The sequence below is a fragment of the Rhamphochromis longiceps genome, unplaced genomic scaffold (genome assembly GCF_057381845.1).
Source record: "Rhamphochromis longiceps isolate RC_006_pf unplaced genomic scaffold, R_longiceps_female_GT1.1 unmapped_scaffold_4, whole genome shotgun sequence".
NCBI classification, from domain to species: Eukaryota; Metazoa; Chordata; class Actinopteri; order Cichliformes; family Cichlidae; genus Rhamphochromis; species Rhamphochromis longiceps.
The window spans coordinates 1,104,003-1,121,228 of record NW_028187224.1 but is presented as its reverse complement, the minus strand read 5'-3'; the positions used below and the strand labels follow the sequence as shown (position 1 = coordinate 1,121,228).

The 17,226-nt window shown below is 42.2% G+C and overlaps 1 protein-coding gene across 1 annotated transcript; it reads right to left on the bottom strand.

Annotated features, from left to right (window-relative positions):
- Positions 1-2,237: 2,237 nt before the first annotated feature.
- Positions 2,238-4,736, bottom strand: LOC146640618 (E3 SUMO-protein ligase ZBED1-like). The gene is made up of 3 exons (XM_085399958.1): positions 3,598-4,736; positions 2,793-3,412; positions 2,238-2,705 (listed from the first exon to the last, which is right to left on the bottom strand). Exons 1-3 carry the CDS (start codon positions 4,460-4,462, stop codon positions 2,310-2,312), a joined length of 1,881 nt encoding a protein of 626 aa, XP_085256084.1. The 5' UTR covers positions 4,463-4,736; the 3' UTR covers positions 2,238-2,309.
- Between the last annotated feature and the right edge of the window lie 12,490 nt (positions 4,737-17,226).

Sequence of the window (17,226 nt, the reverse complement as noted above, 5' to 3'; positions counted from 1 at the left end):
TGATAAAATCAACCTAGTGTCAAGCAAAACCCAAAAATCAACCAAAACTTCACCAGAAAGTTTTCCTCCCTCCCGGGACAATATTGTGCAGGAATACAGGCACCGTAACTCCTTTTGCACTGACAAAAACATGTTGGATTGACTTGATTCAATAGTGGACACTGGTTGCACACAAAGGTTTTGCTTTGGCAGAAACTTAAACAACTGAGTTAAATCAACACAACCTTTTCATATTCAGTAAACCTGCATGTTGTGTTCATAAAACACGATTGAAACATGTTCAGATGGAGTAAGTTGAGCTCCTGGAACATTTTAATCCTTCAATTGAAATTGAATGGGTCTACAACAACTACCATCCTCCTATCTCTATCCTGGTTGCAGCAGGGCTGGGAAATAACCCTGAAGTGATAGGTTACCAGGCAGGGTACACCCTGGACAGCTCACCAGTCTATCAGATAGAAACACACAGCCGTTTACATTCATGGATAATTTAGCCCAGGACCTTCATACTGTGGAGCAACAGCACTAACCAGCATGCCAACAATGGAGGAAATACAGGAAAGCTATGATTTCCTGTATTTGAGGCAGAATTCTTTTGTTCTTGCCCTTGACAGGTTAATCCACAATAAATAGCAACAGCATGCATGTGGTGTGTGTGTCGTTGTCTGCCTCTTATAACTCCAGTGATTTTCCTGTAGTTTGAAATCTTATGCGGTGTTGACACAATAATTTGTTGTAAACCAGGAAATTCCCAACTGTGGTAGAAAGCACAGCTTAGCCTTAGCAAATGTTCAAAGAAAAGTCGTCACTTCCTGATTTCTGCTTCACTGATAAATATTGTCACACTGGGGTTTTTGCAAATGATATCAGTGAGCACTGTGTGGCAGCTGGAGTCAGACAACTGAAGCTCCCACAATCAAGACCACAAACAGCTTTCAAAGGAGATTTGAAGCTTTTCTGGCAGCAAGCTTCATGATTTATGGGACTGGAACTGGAACAGAAACTACCTGATCACCAATGGTGAGCTGGCATGGAATTATTTTTATGACATTTTATCAAAGTTATAAATAAGCAGAGGTGGGACCAAGTCATTGTTTTGCAAGTCTCGAGTAAGTCTCAAGTCTTTATCCTCAAGTCTCAAGTCAAGTCTCAAGTAATGTCAGGCAAGTCAGAGTCGAGTCTCAAGTCACTGGTGTAAAAGTCCGAGTCAAGTCACAAGTCTGAAATTTTGAATTTCAAGTCCTTTCGAGTCTTTAAAAAAAAAAACGAAAAAAAGCATGTTGCAGTTATGCTAAATGTAAATATTAGACCATGTAATTTTTAAATCTGTTTTTCTCAACACATGACAAAATAGTGAACTTAGAAAATATACACAAATTGTGAAATTGCACCTCTTTAAAATGCAGCTCAATTAAACCTAGCTCCAAGAATAGTTTTCACCGACAGTTCTGAGATAAGCTGCATGTTATTCTTGGATGCGGTTGTAGGACCGTCTTTAAAATCGCATGACAAAAATATCATACATATAAAAAAAAAACTGCATCACCAACGTAGCCTGGACAGCATTTGCTAGTTAGATGAAGTCAGCTCTCTCATTGTAGCATATTTATATGCATATTTATAATCATACGGTTCTTGGAGTGAGCGCATACACTCATGAAGTTTAGTAACTTCAGGTCACTGCAACAAGCCCAGGTACAGTTTACCGACGGATGGGTGCAGGACCTTGAAATTAGGGCTGCACGATATTAGGAAAACCTGCGATGTGCGATAACTGTGATCAATACTGCGATAACGATATGACTTGCGATAAAATAAATAGCAAAAAAAAAACAAAAAACAAATACATAATTTCCGTTTTACTGCACAGTTTTATTTAATGAAAGCTGCTGTATTAGCAGTGTAACAACAAAGTGCAGTCAAACATTGAAACATTGCCCCCATAAAAAAATTTCTGAGGCTTGAATTCTGAAAGACATCCTTCCCGGTCTCTATAATTAGTTTTAAATAAACATAACTTAAATTATACTGCAAATTATCTCTATGCAGTTGTTCATCATTTTACCACTCACCAAGTAGTTATGATGCAAGTCAAAACTGGAGTGGAAACTTTACTAGATTAAACTATAGGTAAGAACTTGTCTGCTGTGGGAACACACCAAAGAACAATTGTCTACCTTTGTGGTCGTACTGGCCAAGACTAATATTATCAACAATTAAGAACAATGTAGGTAGTGTGTTTTTGTAATTTTTTGAAAAAAAAAAAAGGTTTCTCTATCTTGCATTCATCCTTCCTGAGTGAATGTTTTTTATGGCAAGTTCTTGTTAAGGAAAACCAACATGTTTACTCTCCAAGGTTTTAAACATGTGCGCTGACATGTTACTATGTTTCCTGATGTACTAAAAAGTCTCTCTGAAGGTGAGCTACTTGCAGGTATGCAGAGATACTTCCTTGCAAGCTTGCTTAGCTGTGGGAATGTCATTTTGTGGAGTTTCCACCATGCCAAGGGGTCTTCCTCACTGTCTATGGCCGTGGATAGCAAGTAGCTGTTAAGCTCAGCTTCAACAGCTTGTGAGAGATGCATAAAAGAGGAGGTAGGGATTGGAGCTGCCTTGAAGAAACTGCCCAGGGACTTTTTTGCCTTCTTCAGGGGACGACTGGGTGGATCATCTGTCTGGGCCTCTGGTTCAGCGGAGCTTCTCTCCTGGAACAGAAAGCAGATTATAAGAAAAGTAAACATTTTGGACTAAATATGAATTGAAAGGTTTTATATATAAGCATGCATGAATACCTTCTGTGCCACTGCTTCCATTTCTGACATCACTCTGGTCTTGATGTCTGAGACTCGATCAGTGCTGGTGTAGCTGACTTTAAATCTGGGATCCATGAAGCACGCCATGTCCATAAGTTCCTGGGTAGCTGGATTTTCATATTTAGTAATCAGGTACTCGAGGATTTTCTTCTTAATTGATTTTGTCAAATCACTGTCTTCTTCCTTCTCTGCAAGCACCGACGTCTTCATCAGATGAAGGACTGGTTTTACATATGAAACACTAACGTAGCTCTCACCAGACAGGGCATCTGTAAAGTCTTGCAGGGGGTGTAATGCCTGGTTGACAGACTCCAGTACCTCAAGATCCTGCCAAGTAGGAATCAAGTGTCTTGATTTCTTGTCTGCTGAGATGACATCAGAAATGGCCCGCTGCTGCTCCAGGACTCTCTCAATCATCTTCTGCCTGGAACCCCACCTGGTTGGGCATTCTGTGATCAGTGTGTGCTCTGGGAGGTTGAGCTTCTGCTGTGCTTTTTTCAGAGCCATCTTTGCTTTCCAGCTGTGGCAAAAATGTCCAACTAACTTTTTGCAAAGTCCAATGGCTCGGGCAATGCGGGCATCATCTTTGATAGAATTTTCTGGAGAAATAAGAGGAAACAAAAAAACTGTCATGTTTAAAACCTTTTTTTAAAAAAAAAAAAACTAATTGAAATTTATAACTAAAGTTGTCTAAAAAGGTAACATTATCCTTATCAATATCAATTTGATAATAATGTATAGCACATTTTCATTGCTAAAAAGATCTGCCTTGAATAAAACTTACCGATTGCAAGGTGCAGCCTGTGTCCAAAACACTGAAGTCTGACCCAGTTGTTTAGCTCCGTGGCTCTCACAACATTGGCACCGTTGTCTGTGGTGATGCACACTTGTCGATCTTCTTTAAGATCCCAGCTGGCTAACACCTCACGTAATACATGGGCTATATTTTCACTAGTGTGGGAGTCTGGAAAATACACAGTCTCTAGACACCGTGTTTTCAGTTCAAAGTCTTCGGTGAGGAAGTGCACTGTGAAACTCATATATGGTTCCGTTGTACGACTTGACCATAGGTCTGTAGTGCTTGCGTAGTTTTCAGCTTGGCTCAGTTCAAACATGACGGTCTTGCGGCATGTTTCATACATTTGTGGAATGGCGACATGTGAAAAGTAGTTTCGTGAGGGGATGCGGTATCTCTGGTCCACTTTATGTATCAGACTGGTGAAGCCCTCTCTGCTAACTGTATTTATAGGCATCATGTCTTTAGCCAAAAAATGTGTAATGGCCTCTGTTATTTCTTTGTACCGCTTCGACGTTTTCTCATAAGGAATTCCACTTGAAAAACTCTGATACAGAGACGGCTGTTGGACTGCTGCGCTCTTTGTCTTAACATTAGCAACCTTTGTTTGGCTAGCCCTATCTTTCTGGAACTCTTCAAACAGTTCTCTGTGGTTGTATTGAAGATGATGGTGGAGATTAGTCGTGTTTCCTCTGGTGGTTGCCACGAGTGTTCGGCAAGTTTTGCAGAGTACCTGTGTTTGGAGAACGTCGTCTTTATCAAATCCAAAGTACCTCCAAATAAGTGAGGTACTATTTTTTTTTTTAGCCACGAGTTCAGTAGCATTCTCGTCACGCGTCTCGCTCTCAGCCATTACAACTCTGACTCGTTGCTGCAGCGTTGTTCGCGCCCGACCTGCGTAGGAGGCGGGCCTCTAATCCATTTGATTGGTTAATGCCGTGAAGGGCTCTATTCGACTGGTCAAATGTGTAAATGGATTTCTTTGATTGGTAAATTCTTTACAGCACGTGTGTAAACATTTTAAGGTACCCAATTATCGCAGTTTACGCCGTCTTTTGCGATGGGCCCATCGCGCAGGCTGATATCGCGATGACAATAAATTTTCGATTTATCGTGCAGCCCTACTTGAAATGCACCGTGTAGAACGAAAGACCATCGTACGTATCATAAGTTTACCAGTCTCACAAATTGTCGTCATAAATACACATTCGTTAACCGTTTATTAATAGGACCTTTGAGCTAAACGGTAATTAATTAGTAGTGGAAATAATTTCTGGTACGCGTTACAGAAATGTAGCAGTGACAATAATACTGTATGCTGTAATCGTACTGGACAATTAGTGATACAAAACAACTGTTTTATCCTGTGAATAAAAGTATATGTTTTTGTCAATGTGCCATAATAACAGAAGCGAAACGCAATATTGTGTCAGGACAATTCACTATTTATGCACAATAAACAAAGGAGCATAGCGCGACAATTTCTGTTCAGCGCCAGACTTGCTTGTAACCTATATCACCAATTATGTTATGAAAATGACGCATTAACTACAACAGCAGACTGACCTTTGTGGAAATGCTTGGAGCAGACTAACCTGTGAGCTGGAGGGTTCTGGGACGTTATATTTGGTCTTTGAATGGCTGCAATCCAGGCCACCCGTCGCCTGTTTGTCACTTCGGAAACATGGCTCGAACAATTTCTCTTCAACGACGTAATCCGATAACAACCGATCTCTTTACCCGTCGGCTTCCCGTGGCTGTCATGCGACCGGCTATTGCAGTTAATAATACAACAGCTTCTTGACATTTTTGTGTTTCTTTTTATCGCTGTGTGACTGATTTCAATTGAAAGCCTGCGTGCGCTAGTACTTCTTGCCACGAGTTCCCAGAATCCTTTGCGGTTCTACCCGTGAATGACGTCACATTTTCAATCTCTATATAATATGCATGTTAAATTTTATATTTGGGGTGAAATATCAAGTCTTTTCAAGTAAACCGGTTCAAGTCCAATTCAAGTCCCAGGTCATTGGTGTAAAAGTCCAAGTCAAGTCACAAGTCTTAGAACATTTTTTCAAGTCAAGTCTAAAGTCATAAAATTAATGACTCGAGTCTGACTCGAGTCCAAGTCATGTGACTCGAGTCCACACCTCTGTAAATAAGCATGCCCATTAACACATAGTGAGTGAGCATGTTGTCTTCCCACGCAGTGAACAGCGGATGCTAATGTTTCTGTCACTTTTTACAGAGTCAAACTCAAAGTAAGGTCAGTGCTTCCACGCTTTAAACGCTGCACGCTCACACTCTCTCCACACTCGATAGATTATCCATTGTTCATCTGCACACAGCTGCGGTTTTAGTAACGCAGTAACGCAGCGTGCTTACGGGAAAGTAACAGTAATCTAATTACCTTTTTTGCAATAGTAATCCCTCACTTTACTCGTTTCTTGGAAAAAGTAATCGGATTACTGCCCATCTCTGGTCGGAGCTGTGCACTTGTGGGTTCCACCTTGTGTACACGTTTATCTTTGCTGTGTGTACTTGTACCTCTGAGTGGAAGCTGAACTCTTGAGTTCGAGTATCGAAGCATCAGCTGTGACGTTAAAGTCCAAACAGCTCGTTCATTTGACGTGCAAATGAACGAAGGTAACGCCGTTTTCATGTGGATGTGTCACTGAGACACTTTCCACATCCACAGCTCACAAAATGGGAAAACTATAGAAGTATAACAATGAAGAAGTTACTATGTTACGGGTCCCAAGGATGAAGACCTCGATGACAAATATGTTACCTGTAAAAGCAGGTGAAGAGCAGAGTAAGGAAGACACGATGCGTCTCTGCTTTCCTCCAGAACGTGTCTGAGTCTGATTTATTTCACACAAATAAATGCTATAAAACACTAAACATGAGCTTTCAATATACTGTTCAGCTGGTTCCTCATTCACATCAATTACATTTACTTATTTCACAACATCAGTGAAATATACTCTTTTTAACTGGTTCAGTTTCTCAAGTTCACACTTCTTTCCATAACAGCTACATCCTTTTATCATATCAATAAACACATCACATTGTCTTCTGCAGTGTCTTACTGGCTAAACAGTTCTATTCAATAACAGCATTGGTAAATACATTACATTTGTTCCCTCCAGTAATTTACTGGCAAAATCACTATTTAGTGCATCATGAAACACAGCTTGTTGAATCAACCCATGAATGCCTCTGTTAGCTACACAGAGTTGCTCAGAGTGCTTGTGTTACACTAGCTAATCTACTCAGTCACTTTAACAGAACTATTAACATTCACATCTCACAGAACTGATTTGATTGGAGCATTACAACACGTTTGCACAGAGCATAGGAGCGCACTGACTCTGCTTCACGAGCGCTCCACCTAACGAGCGGGCTCGCGGTGCGGTCGCGCGGGACACTCCTCTGGTTTTCTCCCGTGTTTACATATAAATAACTTTGGCGGACCGCCTTAACTCTCCCATTCACATTAACGTGGGTAACCATGGTGACAATAAACAACATTTTCGGTGCGAGCACCGTGTACCGACCTGTAAAAGCAGGTGAAGAGCAGAGTAAGGAAGACACGATGCGTCTCTGCTTTCCTCCAGAACGTGTCTGAGGAAGCAGCGGAAGGTGGGCTCCACTTACTGCTCCCCGAAACCCCGGAGCAAGCACCAAAGTTCCGCCCTCACTGCTTTCTAACATAAAATGAATCCCTGTTACATGGATTTTCTATCCTCTTAAAGAAACTGAAAATAAATACATATAGCAATGAAAAATGTCCCGTTACATGAGTGTTTTACACAAAATAATATTCATGTGGTCATTCCCTCACAGGGGTGCCACAACTACACTGCTGTTTTGACAGAGACACAGTGTGTTTATCTAACTTGGCTGAAGCCAAAGTTCTCCAGACAAATTCAGTCTGTTTCTGCCAAGTGTGAACTCACTGGATGAGCGCCAGATACACAGAATCAAAAAGGGATAAATTACTTTTCTTATGTCATGTTCCCGTCACAAACTGGCTCAAGGAGAGGGGAAGCAGGAGTCCACAGATGAAATGTTCCTATAAATAAAGTGGAATTTATTCAAACTTTACCAAAACTTCAACACATCAAATACAAGCAGTTCAGCAGGGAGTGGATGTGTGTTGCATGTGCCAGGTGGATGCAGAGAGAGGCCAGGGCCACGTTCAAACCTGAACACGCTGCACAGTGTTTTGTTCCATTTGTTAGGGATGAATGAAATGCTTCCTTGAAAGGATGTGTGCAGTCACCAGTGGGCGTGGAAGCATGTGCGCCCTCATTTGGTGGGTGTGCAAGAAAAGTCATCCTGTCACACAGCAATGCCTACATAAATCACACCACTCTGCTTAAAATAATAATGTTTAGTGAAGCAGGTGAAGCAAAGGGCTGCTTTTAATAGGCTGGGAGACCCAGGTGTGCTGCTTTAGCTGCTGAGCCTCTTATGACAGAACAGCGGAGAGTGGTAAGAAGGGAGGAGGGGGTCTGGCTGTGTTTGTGAACGATAGATGGTGTAACTCTGGGCATTTCTCTATCAAAGAGACGCTATGCTGTAAGGACATTGAGCTGCTAGCGGTTAGCATGAGACCGTACTATCTACCACGAGAGTTTACACACGTGATTATGATAGCTGTGTATGTCCCGCCCTCTGCTAACGCTGCAGCAGCCTGTGAGGTCCTGCACACTGTAACCAGCAGACTCCAAACACAGCACCCTCAGGCCCTTTTCCTGATCTCTGGGGACTTTAAAGATGATGTAACCATTTAATTATGGTTACATAATTAATTATGTAATTAATTATGCAAAATGCAAAACGCTCAGCTGTGTCTCCAATCAAAGCTCTGTAACTTCAGAGGTGATGTTCATATGTTGACTAATGGTTTTCTTTCATTTTTGATGTACTGCAGAATATTTGTATAAAATCCAGGCCAGGAAAATCTCCTTCATGTGTTTCTGTGTTTTGTCTTCAGCTACGTTGACACAAAGGCCTCTGCTGTGACGCTCACACCTTTGATAAAGTCTGGAGAGTGTCAGCTTCCTGTTTATAGATACAAAAATATGTAATGTTGTGAACTCTGGCCGCAGCGGCGCAAGAAAAAGGAGAATTACGGGAAGCACTCACAACAGGTAAAATCCAAATAACAAAGTAAAGTAGGATAAAATAAAAACCAACAAAAGAACAACACAATATACTTCCCCGTACTGTTACTGCTAACCTCTGTTAACCTAGTAACTCTTACCTTCTAACTGACAGCTGGTCAATAAATGAGCTCCATAAACGCTCCATATTCACCTTTACATGGAACATAAAGGGAAAAGAAGAAACACAGTGCTGTGTCAGCGTTAGACATATAGATATATCCTTGCTTTTAATACATTTGAAGGTGGGTGGGAGAGGTCCTTCTCCGCGTAGTCTACGGTCTCTTTGGGATCGCTAAAGCTTTTCCTCACATCACCATGGGTCACTAACAGCTTTGCAGGGTATAGCAGTCTGTACCTGACGCCGGTCATCCCACGTAGTCTTCCTCTCATATTTGCAAACCCTTATACATCAGGTTCTTGTTCTCTGCAGCTTTCAGCAGAATCTCCTCACCAATGTGGTAGTAGTGCAATCTCAAGATGATGGGCCGAGGAAGATGACTTTGTTTGGGACGCTGGCGATTCACTCTATGTGCTCGATCGATGAGTGGCTTCTCCTCGAGAGATAGCGCCTCCGCCAACAGGTGTGAACCAACTCAGTCATCTTGGGTCCCTCTGTGCCTTCTGGTATTCCTGCAGTTCTTAAATGATTCCTCCTGGAGTGCCTCAAGAGCTCCACATCTCTCATCTAACTTCTTTACCTCCGCAGACAAACGCTCCACAGTGGCCTGGAGAGTGGCGATGGTGTCAGAGTGGTTCGAGGCACAGTCCTGCAGTTCAGTCAAAGTGTTATCATGCCTGGCCACGTCGCTTTTTATGTCCGAGGGCTGGATGCTCTGGTTCAAGGATGATATCTCGCCTCCTATGGTGGTAGAAATCTCTAATATGCAAGTGTCCAGTGCTAGTTAGTTAGTTCTAGTTCTAGTGGTTAGTGGGGCTTTATTTGATGATTCTAGTGTGTGTTACATTGTTGTCATATTGTTGAGTCGCAGAGCTGTACAGTGTTACAGTTTCTGTAGAGTCTGGTATAAGGAACTCAGATCCCTCTGTGAATAATGTTCACTGAAACTGATCTGTAGTTAATGAACTAGTCAGGATTTACACTAGAGAATGTTTCTGCCATTACATGGCCTGTATTTGTAGAGCGCTTTACTCGTCCCTAAGGACCCCAAAGTGCTTTTTTGCCCAAGGACACAACGACCGAGACTGTCCAAGCCGGGGCTCGAACCGGCAACCTTCCGATTACAAGACGAGCTGCCAACTCTTGAGCCACGATCGGCCCACATATTGTTGTCTTTTGTTGCAGACACCAAGTGTTGAGATCCTGTCTCAACCTCCTACATTCTTCCAGCAGGTTACACATTATTTTTTGTATTTGGAATCAAATATATGTGTCAGTTGGGCCTAGTGCAGGGGTCAGCAACCTTTAACACCCAAAGAGCCTTTTGGACCCGGTTTCCACGCAAAGGGTCAGGGTTCGGGAAAACACTGGGAGCCGCAAATACTTTGTGACATCTAAAATGAAGATAACACTGTGTATATTGTTTTTACCTTTATGCTTTGTGTGAACAACTACAGTGTGTTGCTTATGAAATCCATGAAGTGCTACAGAGAAAATTACATTTGATTTATGTAATGAACACATTTTGAGCTCTTAAAGAAATATAACAAAGGAAAGCTGAACTACAATGATCCATGTAGCAAACACAAACTGTTATATCGCCTTTGGGCTTTTGGAGCCTTGACCTGACTTTTAAAAAAAGCGCGTTCATGCAAACATCGTCGGGTCTGCCGTGATATGTTTACAACGGGACTTCTGCTCCTGAACCTCTGCGCACAGCGTCTGCAGGTAAGGTAACTTTATTTATACCCAAAGGCAAGGTAAATTTGCTTTACAGACAAATGACAGCATTTGACATCCCTTTAAAAACACACATACCTAGTAAATATATAAAGCTCACTGTGACACATACTTTAATATTTCGAATCAAAAACAGTTCTTATTTAATTCAGTGACAGCAACGGGGACAAAGCTGTTTTTATAGCGCTTTGTCCTGCATCTCGGAAATAGAAACCTCCGTCCTGAGGGAAGAAGCTGAAATTCACCCCTTAGAGGATGGGAACCATTTTTAAGGATTGATAAAGCCATCCTCTGTACCTGCTCAGAGTACAGGGAGGCTAAACAAGACTGTGGCTCACCTATCAGACGACTGGACCATCTCACTATCTGATTCAGAGAGTTTTTCTCTGTGACAGAGGTCTGACCGAACCATGCCACCAAACAAAAGGATAAAACAGACTCAATAAAAGAACGATAAAACAAAGTTAAAATTTTTTGGTCAATGTGGAAATGAACAAGTTTCCTAAGGCAATAAAGGTGCTGGTGACCCTTTTTACAAACTGATTTGCAATTTTGATCAAAGTTCAGTTTTTCATTGATTATGGTCCCAAGATATTTATATGATTGTACTTGCTCTATTTTCTGACCTTTAATTAAAGTGACTCCGTGCCCATTTTGTTGTTTCCTAAAATCAACAACCATGTCTTTTGTTTTAGATATGTTCAGCTGGAGATAAGACTCCTCCCACCACTGAACAAAGTCATCAATGACTGGGCCGTGGTTAGTTTCACCCTCTTTCAGTAAGCTGACAATAACAGAGTCATCTGCATATTTAATAATGACCCTGTTTTCATGTCTGCCCTGACACATGTTTGTATAGAGAGTGAATAATAAGGGCGATAGGACGCAGCCTTGAGGAGAACCTGTGGAGGAGAACACTGGGTCAGACAGAACCCCATTTATTCTCACTCTTTGTGACCTGTCAGTTAGAAAATCTAAAATCCAGCCCACCAGGTTTTTCCTGATTTCAAACTGTTCTAAAAGTCTTTTAATTAAAATATGGGGCTGTGTTGTATTAAAAGCCGAAGAAAAATCAATGAAAGGAAGTCTTGCAAAAGTCCCTTTACTCTCTACATGTTTAAGAATCAGATTTAGTAAAGTCAAAAGTGCGTCCTCCACTCCTCTGTTGGGCCTGTATGCAAACTGCATTGGATCCAGCTGACCTTCAGTCTCTTCATAATCACATTTCTGAGGATTTTTTCAAAGACTTTCATGACAACTGAAGTGAGGCAACAGGCCTGAAGTCGTTTAGATTTAGGGACAGGAACCACGACTGCTTCTTTGCAAAGAGAGGGCACATGTTGTGTTTGCAAGGATTTGTTAAAAATAACCTGAAATATAGGCCTGAGTTCATCAGCACAAGATTTAATTAGGCGGCCACTAATATTATCAGGACCCTGGCTCTTGTTCACATTGACTGTATGAAAGGCCTTTTTAACATCGCTGAGTTCAATGATAAAGTGCTGAGTATCTCTCAGTTTCTGTTTCACTTCCCAAATATCCTCGCTGAAATCAGAAGAACTAAAACGAGCATAAAACATGTTTAAAGCATTTGAAAATCTCTGTCTGAATTAAAACATCTAAAATGACCTGACTGCTGCTCTGGGGATTTTGAAACCCTGCTATGGTTTTCATACAAGTCCAGGCAGACCCAAAAGTTTTTGCAGCAAATTTGCTTTCAAGAAGGTTTTTGTCTGTTTTGCTTTCAAGATCTCGATTTTCATTTCCTTGGTAGCTGTCTGAAAATCGGTAACAGCCCCTCTTTAAAGGCCTGTCTCTTTTTCCTTAAACAGGATTTGACACTTTTAGTGACCCATGGCTTATTGTTAGCGTAAATCTTAACGCGCTTACGGGGTATAATCATGTCTTTACAAAATACTGCACAGGAGCTAGTAACATCCACCAAAGCATCGAGATCATCTCCACAAGACTGAAGACGGGGCTGTACGAAGTCACTTTATCTCTACAGGACTGTAAGCTGTCGTCTGTGAGGCGTGAGCGTGTTTGTTTGAACACAGTTCACGGTGGAGAACAGCTGCTGACATAATGTGGATCCGAAGATCCATAACTGGCCTACCTGGGGCTGAAAGTCTCCATAAATGCAGGCGTTTCGGCGGCTACACCGGCTTCCACGAGTGTGACGCTTATTTTGAGAAAATAATAGAATATAAATGTATTTTTATATTTCAATATCACAATAATCTTCCAATGTAGAACTACAAGTTAAAAAAGAAGTAACATAAATCAAATCCACTTCAGCTAAATACTTCTCATTTATTTCCATCTTACATGCTGTGACTGCAGCCATTCCCACATCTCTGTGAATGGGACTCATGGACATGGATCAGTGGTTGTTGATCAATGGTCCTGAGAATCTGCATAATTAAGATGAAGGAACGGAGCTCCCAGCCCATCGTTCCTGCAGCTGCTTTCAGTCTTTATGCAAATGTCCTGTTTGTAAGACTGAAACCTGCAGCTGAGACTGAAGACGTCACCTGATGATGACGACACGTTTCTCCCACAAAACGCTGCGTCCAGATGAACAGAAGCAACAGACTCACTTTCCTGGATGATTGAGATGCATCAAGACTTCATTGTGTGTTACTTCTCATTCAGCACAGACACATTATTCCTGTTAGGTCATGTCAGCTGTCACTCAGTACAAGCACAACTGTGAACAACACAAACTTCTCTTCAATGTGTCACAGAAACACTAAGTGTGAGAGCCTGTATGACACACAGGACAGACTGTAAGCTCTGCTGGCTGCACAGCACTTTGTAGCAGTTTTCCAACATGTCCTCCACCCGTGATGTCAGTGGTGGGACCCCAGTCACAGCACTCAGCACCACCTCCTTTAAATGGATTTTATAGCAGTTCCTCCCGTTACTCGGTGCAACGCTTCTTAAATGTGTTTTTGCAGGATAAAACACAGCAGGTGGTGTAGAGAGGACGTCAGCTGACGGAGCAGAGGGAGGCAGACTGTGGATAAATGACAGAGTGAGAGGAGAGCAACCATGACAGAAGCACAGGTGTGGCAGATAGAAGTGGCTTTATAGACACTTATTGTCAGTCCTCGTGCATGCTGTGGAAATAAGTGTCTGTGTCATGAGGTGACATGTGAGCTTATCTTTGGTCAATAAAGCTGAACGACCAGTTTTCACTTTGCTTGTTACGCTTGTTTAGTGACGTCTGGGTTTCTGTGGAGCCCGAATTTTGATGAGTTCTGGTGAAATCATCTGAGATCATCTGAGCATCGGTGAAGAGTCAGCAGAGAAAGTGTGGGACAGAAGTTTGCTTTGGACACATGGACTGAAATCAAAAAGGAACAAACAGGATTTCCAATGGACAGTATGGAGAAGTGAAAGTACACAAAGGCTGTGCTGGAACACGTGTGTTACACTTTTTGACAGCTGAGAACAAAACACAATATTTTGCATCATCTCTGCAGTGTCTCTTCTTTCCTCTGCTGTTGTGCTTTTAGCTCCAAACTGTTTCAAATGGTTTGTCAGCAAGCTGACCTCTGACCTCTGCAGTACTAACTCCTGACCCGTACAAAGAGCGGGCGTTTCTGACCTTTGACCTGCAGCTGTATGTCTCTCAGTCTCAGTTCTTCTCTCCGTCACTGATGGAGCAGGTGTAGTTGCTGCTGACAGTCAGTCGTTTGTTTTCTCAGAGTGAGGCTGAAGTCTGAACTGTTCAGAGCATCAGGTCTCATCAACGTGCGCTGCTGTAACGCCGCTTTGTCCTCTGAGATCACCAGGTATGAAACCTGAGTGCTGACAGAGCAGCATGTTCCCCCTCATTCACCTCCACCACCACAGCCAAGGCATGCTGGGAAACTGAGGACACACAGACGGAGAACTGAAGTGTCTGCTGTGTGTTCATCTCAGAGTCCTCACAGGTGACACATTAGCTCCAGAACACCAAGCCAGGTGTTTGAAGCCTGACAGGGATTCTTCCCATCCAGAGGGAGGATTTAGCTGCACAACAATGAACATTAGTGTGTAGTTTAGAAACACAGACTGTGCCTGCACTGCATCTAGTGAAGAAAAGTGTTACTGCGAGAGAACGAGGCTCCTTTAAAGCAGCTGATATTAAGGTTGAAAAATCAACAATAAGCTGATGTAATCAACGTTTCACAAAATGGTCAGCAGCTAAAATCTGGAGCCGTTCTTTGGTGGTAATTAACAGTTTGTTCTTGTTAGCTAATTATGTCATTAAAGGTAGCAGCAGAAGCCTTGTGTTGAAAGCCCATTCACTCACACATTCACACAGTATGTGTGTGTCTGTGTTACACTGTGGACATCCCTTCTGTTGGAGCGCCATCTTGTGGCAGGTTTAAGAAATGTTCTTCTTGTAAATCCAAACTGATGCACCTCCATAGCAGACTGTGGAGGCTTTCAGTGACATGAAGACTTGATTTATACTGTCATATTCTCCTGTTACACAAAGCACAGCACGCTGAACATGGATGAACTGAAACTCCCAGCATCTGACTGAGGAAAAGCACAAATCATTCTCACACTGACTCCTGCTTGATTTTAGATTTGCTTTCAAATCCTCACACTTTCATATGAAGCACTAAATGGGCTCCAGACTGTTTATCTCAGCTTCCTGTCAAACACACTGCTGCTCACACCGAGGCTCAGTTTACTCCTCCAGCCTGGCTTAACCTGCTGTCTGTTAAAAACAGTCCCACACTCCTCTGTTTAATCCTTCTGATCAGACTCTTTGATTTTGTATTGTTTTTACCTGAAGTTGTGTTTTTGACATGGTTCTGTCTGTGAAATAAAGCTCACACACACACTGCTACAGTCCTTCATACACTTAGAAACGAAGCTGCTCCTTTCCTCAGTGCTGACACATAAAGAAGAGTTGCTTTTATATCCAACACGTCTCTGTTCCAGAAAACAGCTTCAGCAGCCTCTGAGTCTGAACTTGGAGTTGGTTATAAGCCACAGGCCTGTGTGCACAGCAATGAGGAAATATAATGCAGTAAGTGAAACATGGATGTGTGGAACAGATTATCCCAAAGGTTGATTCTGTTCATCTGGACGTTCTCAGTGAAACATTTGGTCTCTCGGTCAGGTGACTCCTTTAGTCTCAGCTGACTGCAGCTTTCCAAACCTTTGTCACTGGATCACTCACTTCATCTCCAACGTGTCCCTGACACAGACAGCTGGAGCCGTTACAGCAAAATCATTGATCATCGTTTTTAGAACATTAGCTGGTGTTGGTGGGCAGGCTAGCAGTGCTAATTGTTAGCACTAGTTCTGCTGCTCTCCCTTTGTCTCTGTTATTGTTGGTCTTTAGTGAACAATAGAAAGTGTCTTCATGAGACTGTTGCCTAATGTTCAAATGTAGATAACACCACCTGCACCAACCTGTTACACAGCACAACCCTCTGGTGTAGCTTTGGCTGGAGCACATATTGGCAGCTCCAGTGACATCACCACTCCATGGTGACATCATCTCTACAGACTGTGGCTGTTACATATCCTCACCTGGTAATAATAAGACTGTCCTCAGCTGCACACAGCTCCAAGATGAACAAACTGAAGTAAATACAAATTAGAGTTACGATAGATTGAAATCTTGTAATCAGAGCTAATTCTTAGTGAAACTCTCACAACATCATATCATGATCCTGGGTTAGTGTCTCGGTCTCAGATCACAACATCAGCACAGGCTTGGCTTGGGTGAGGTATTGAGTGGTTCTTGTCCATGACAGCTGCAGGTACAGTGCCATCAGCCATGCTGCACCACATGTCTGCCCAGGAACATTAGTGTGGCTGAGTCTCATGTAAACATTGTGCTAAAGTGGTGGGAAAGTGGCTGCAAGCTGGCTGCACTGTGTCCAATACTCTCAGTATGATATCCACAAACCTCTGAGTGTCACAGAGTGGGCCTGTGCTCAGCTCACTGTGCCCCATTCAATTCTACTTGCATAGTTTTACAAGTAAAATTAAATATACAAGTTGCTCAATGATAAGTTATTGTAGTAACAACTAAGTCCATGGTCATTATTTGTTAATAGTAGCTTAAAGCTTCTGCACCAATCATGGAGCAGCAGGTTTAGAGCATGTGGATCTACAAAAGTAAGTCCCAGTAAGATGGGCTGAGCCTTACATACTAGAAGAAACATGTCATTCCCAGCAGATGAAGCGCCCTTTAAAGCAGGATCTCACTTTAAACCTAAAGAACTTGCTATGAGCATGCAGTGCATTCATGGTTATTATTCATACGATTGTGGGTCGCTAATAAAGTGCAACTATCACATTACATTTTATTATTAAATTGTTGTTAACAATCCCTTCACTTCTGCTTATCTAATTCATGGTTGCAGGATGGCTGACAGCTTCCATTAGGCAGGAGGTAATGTCCATTCTGGCCACAGTGCAACCCACAATGTGTAACTGACACTATTATATTGCATTATGTCACATTGTTACATCTTTTTAATAAATGATGACAGTCAGCTGAATTTGCTGCCCCCTTGGTGGAGGACATCAGGATCAGCAGCTGCTGCTCCATCACAAACACCA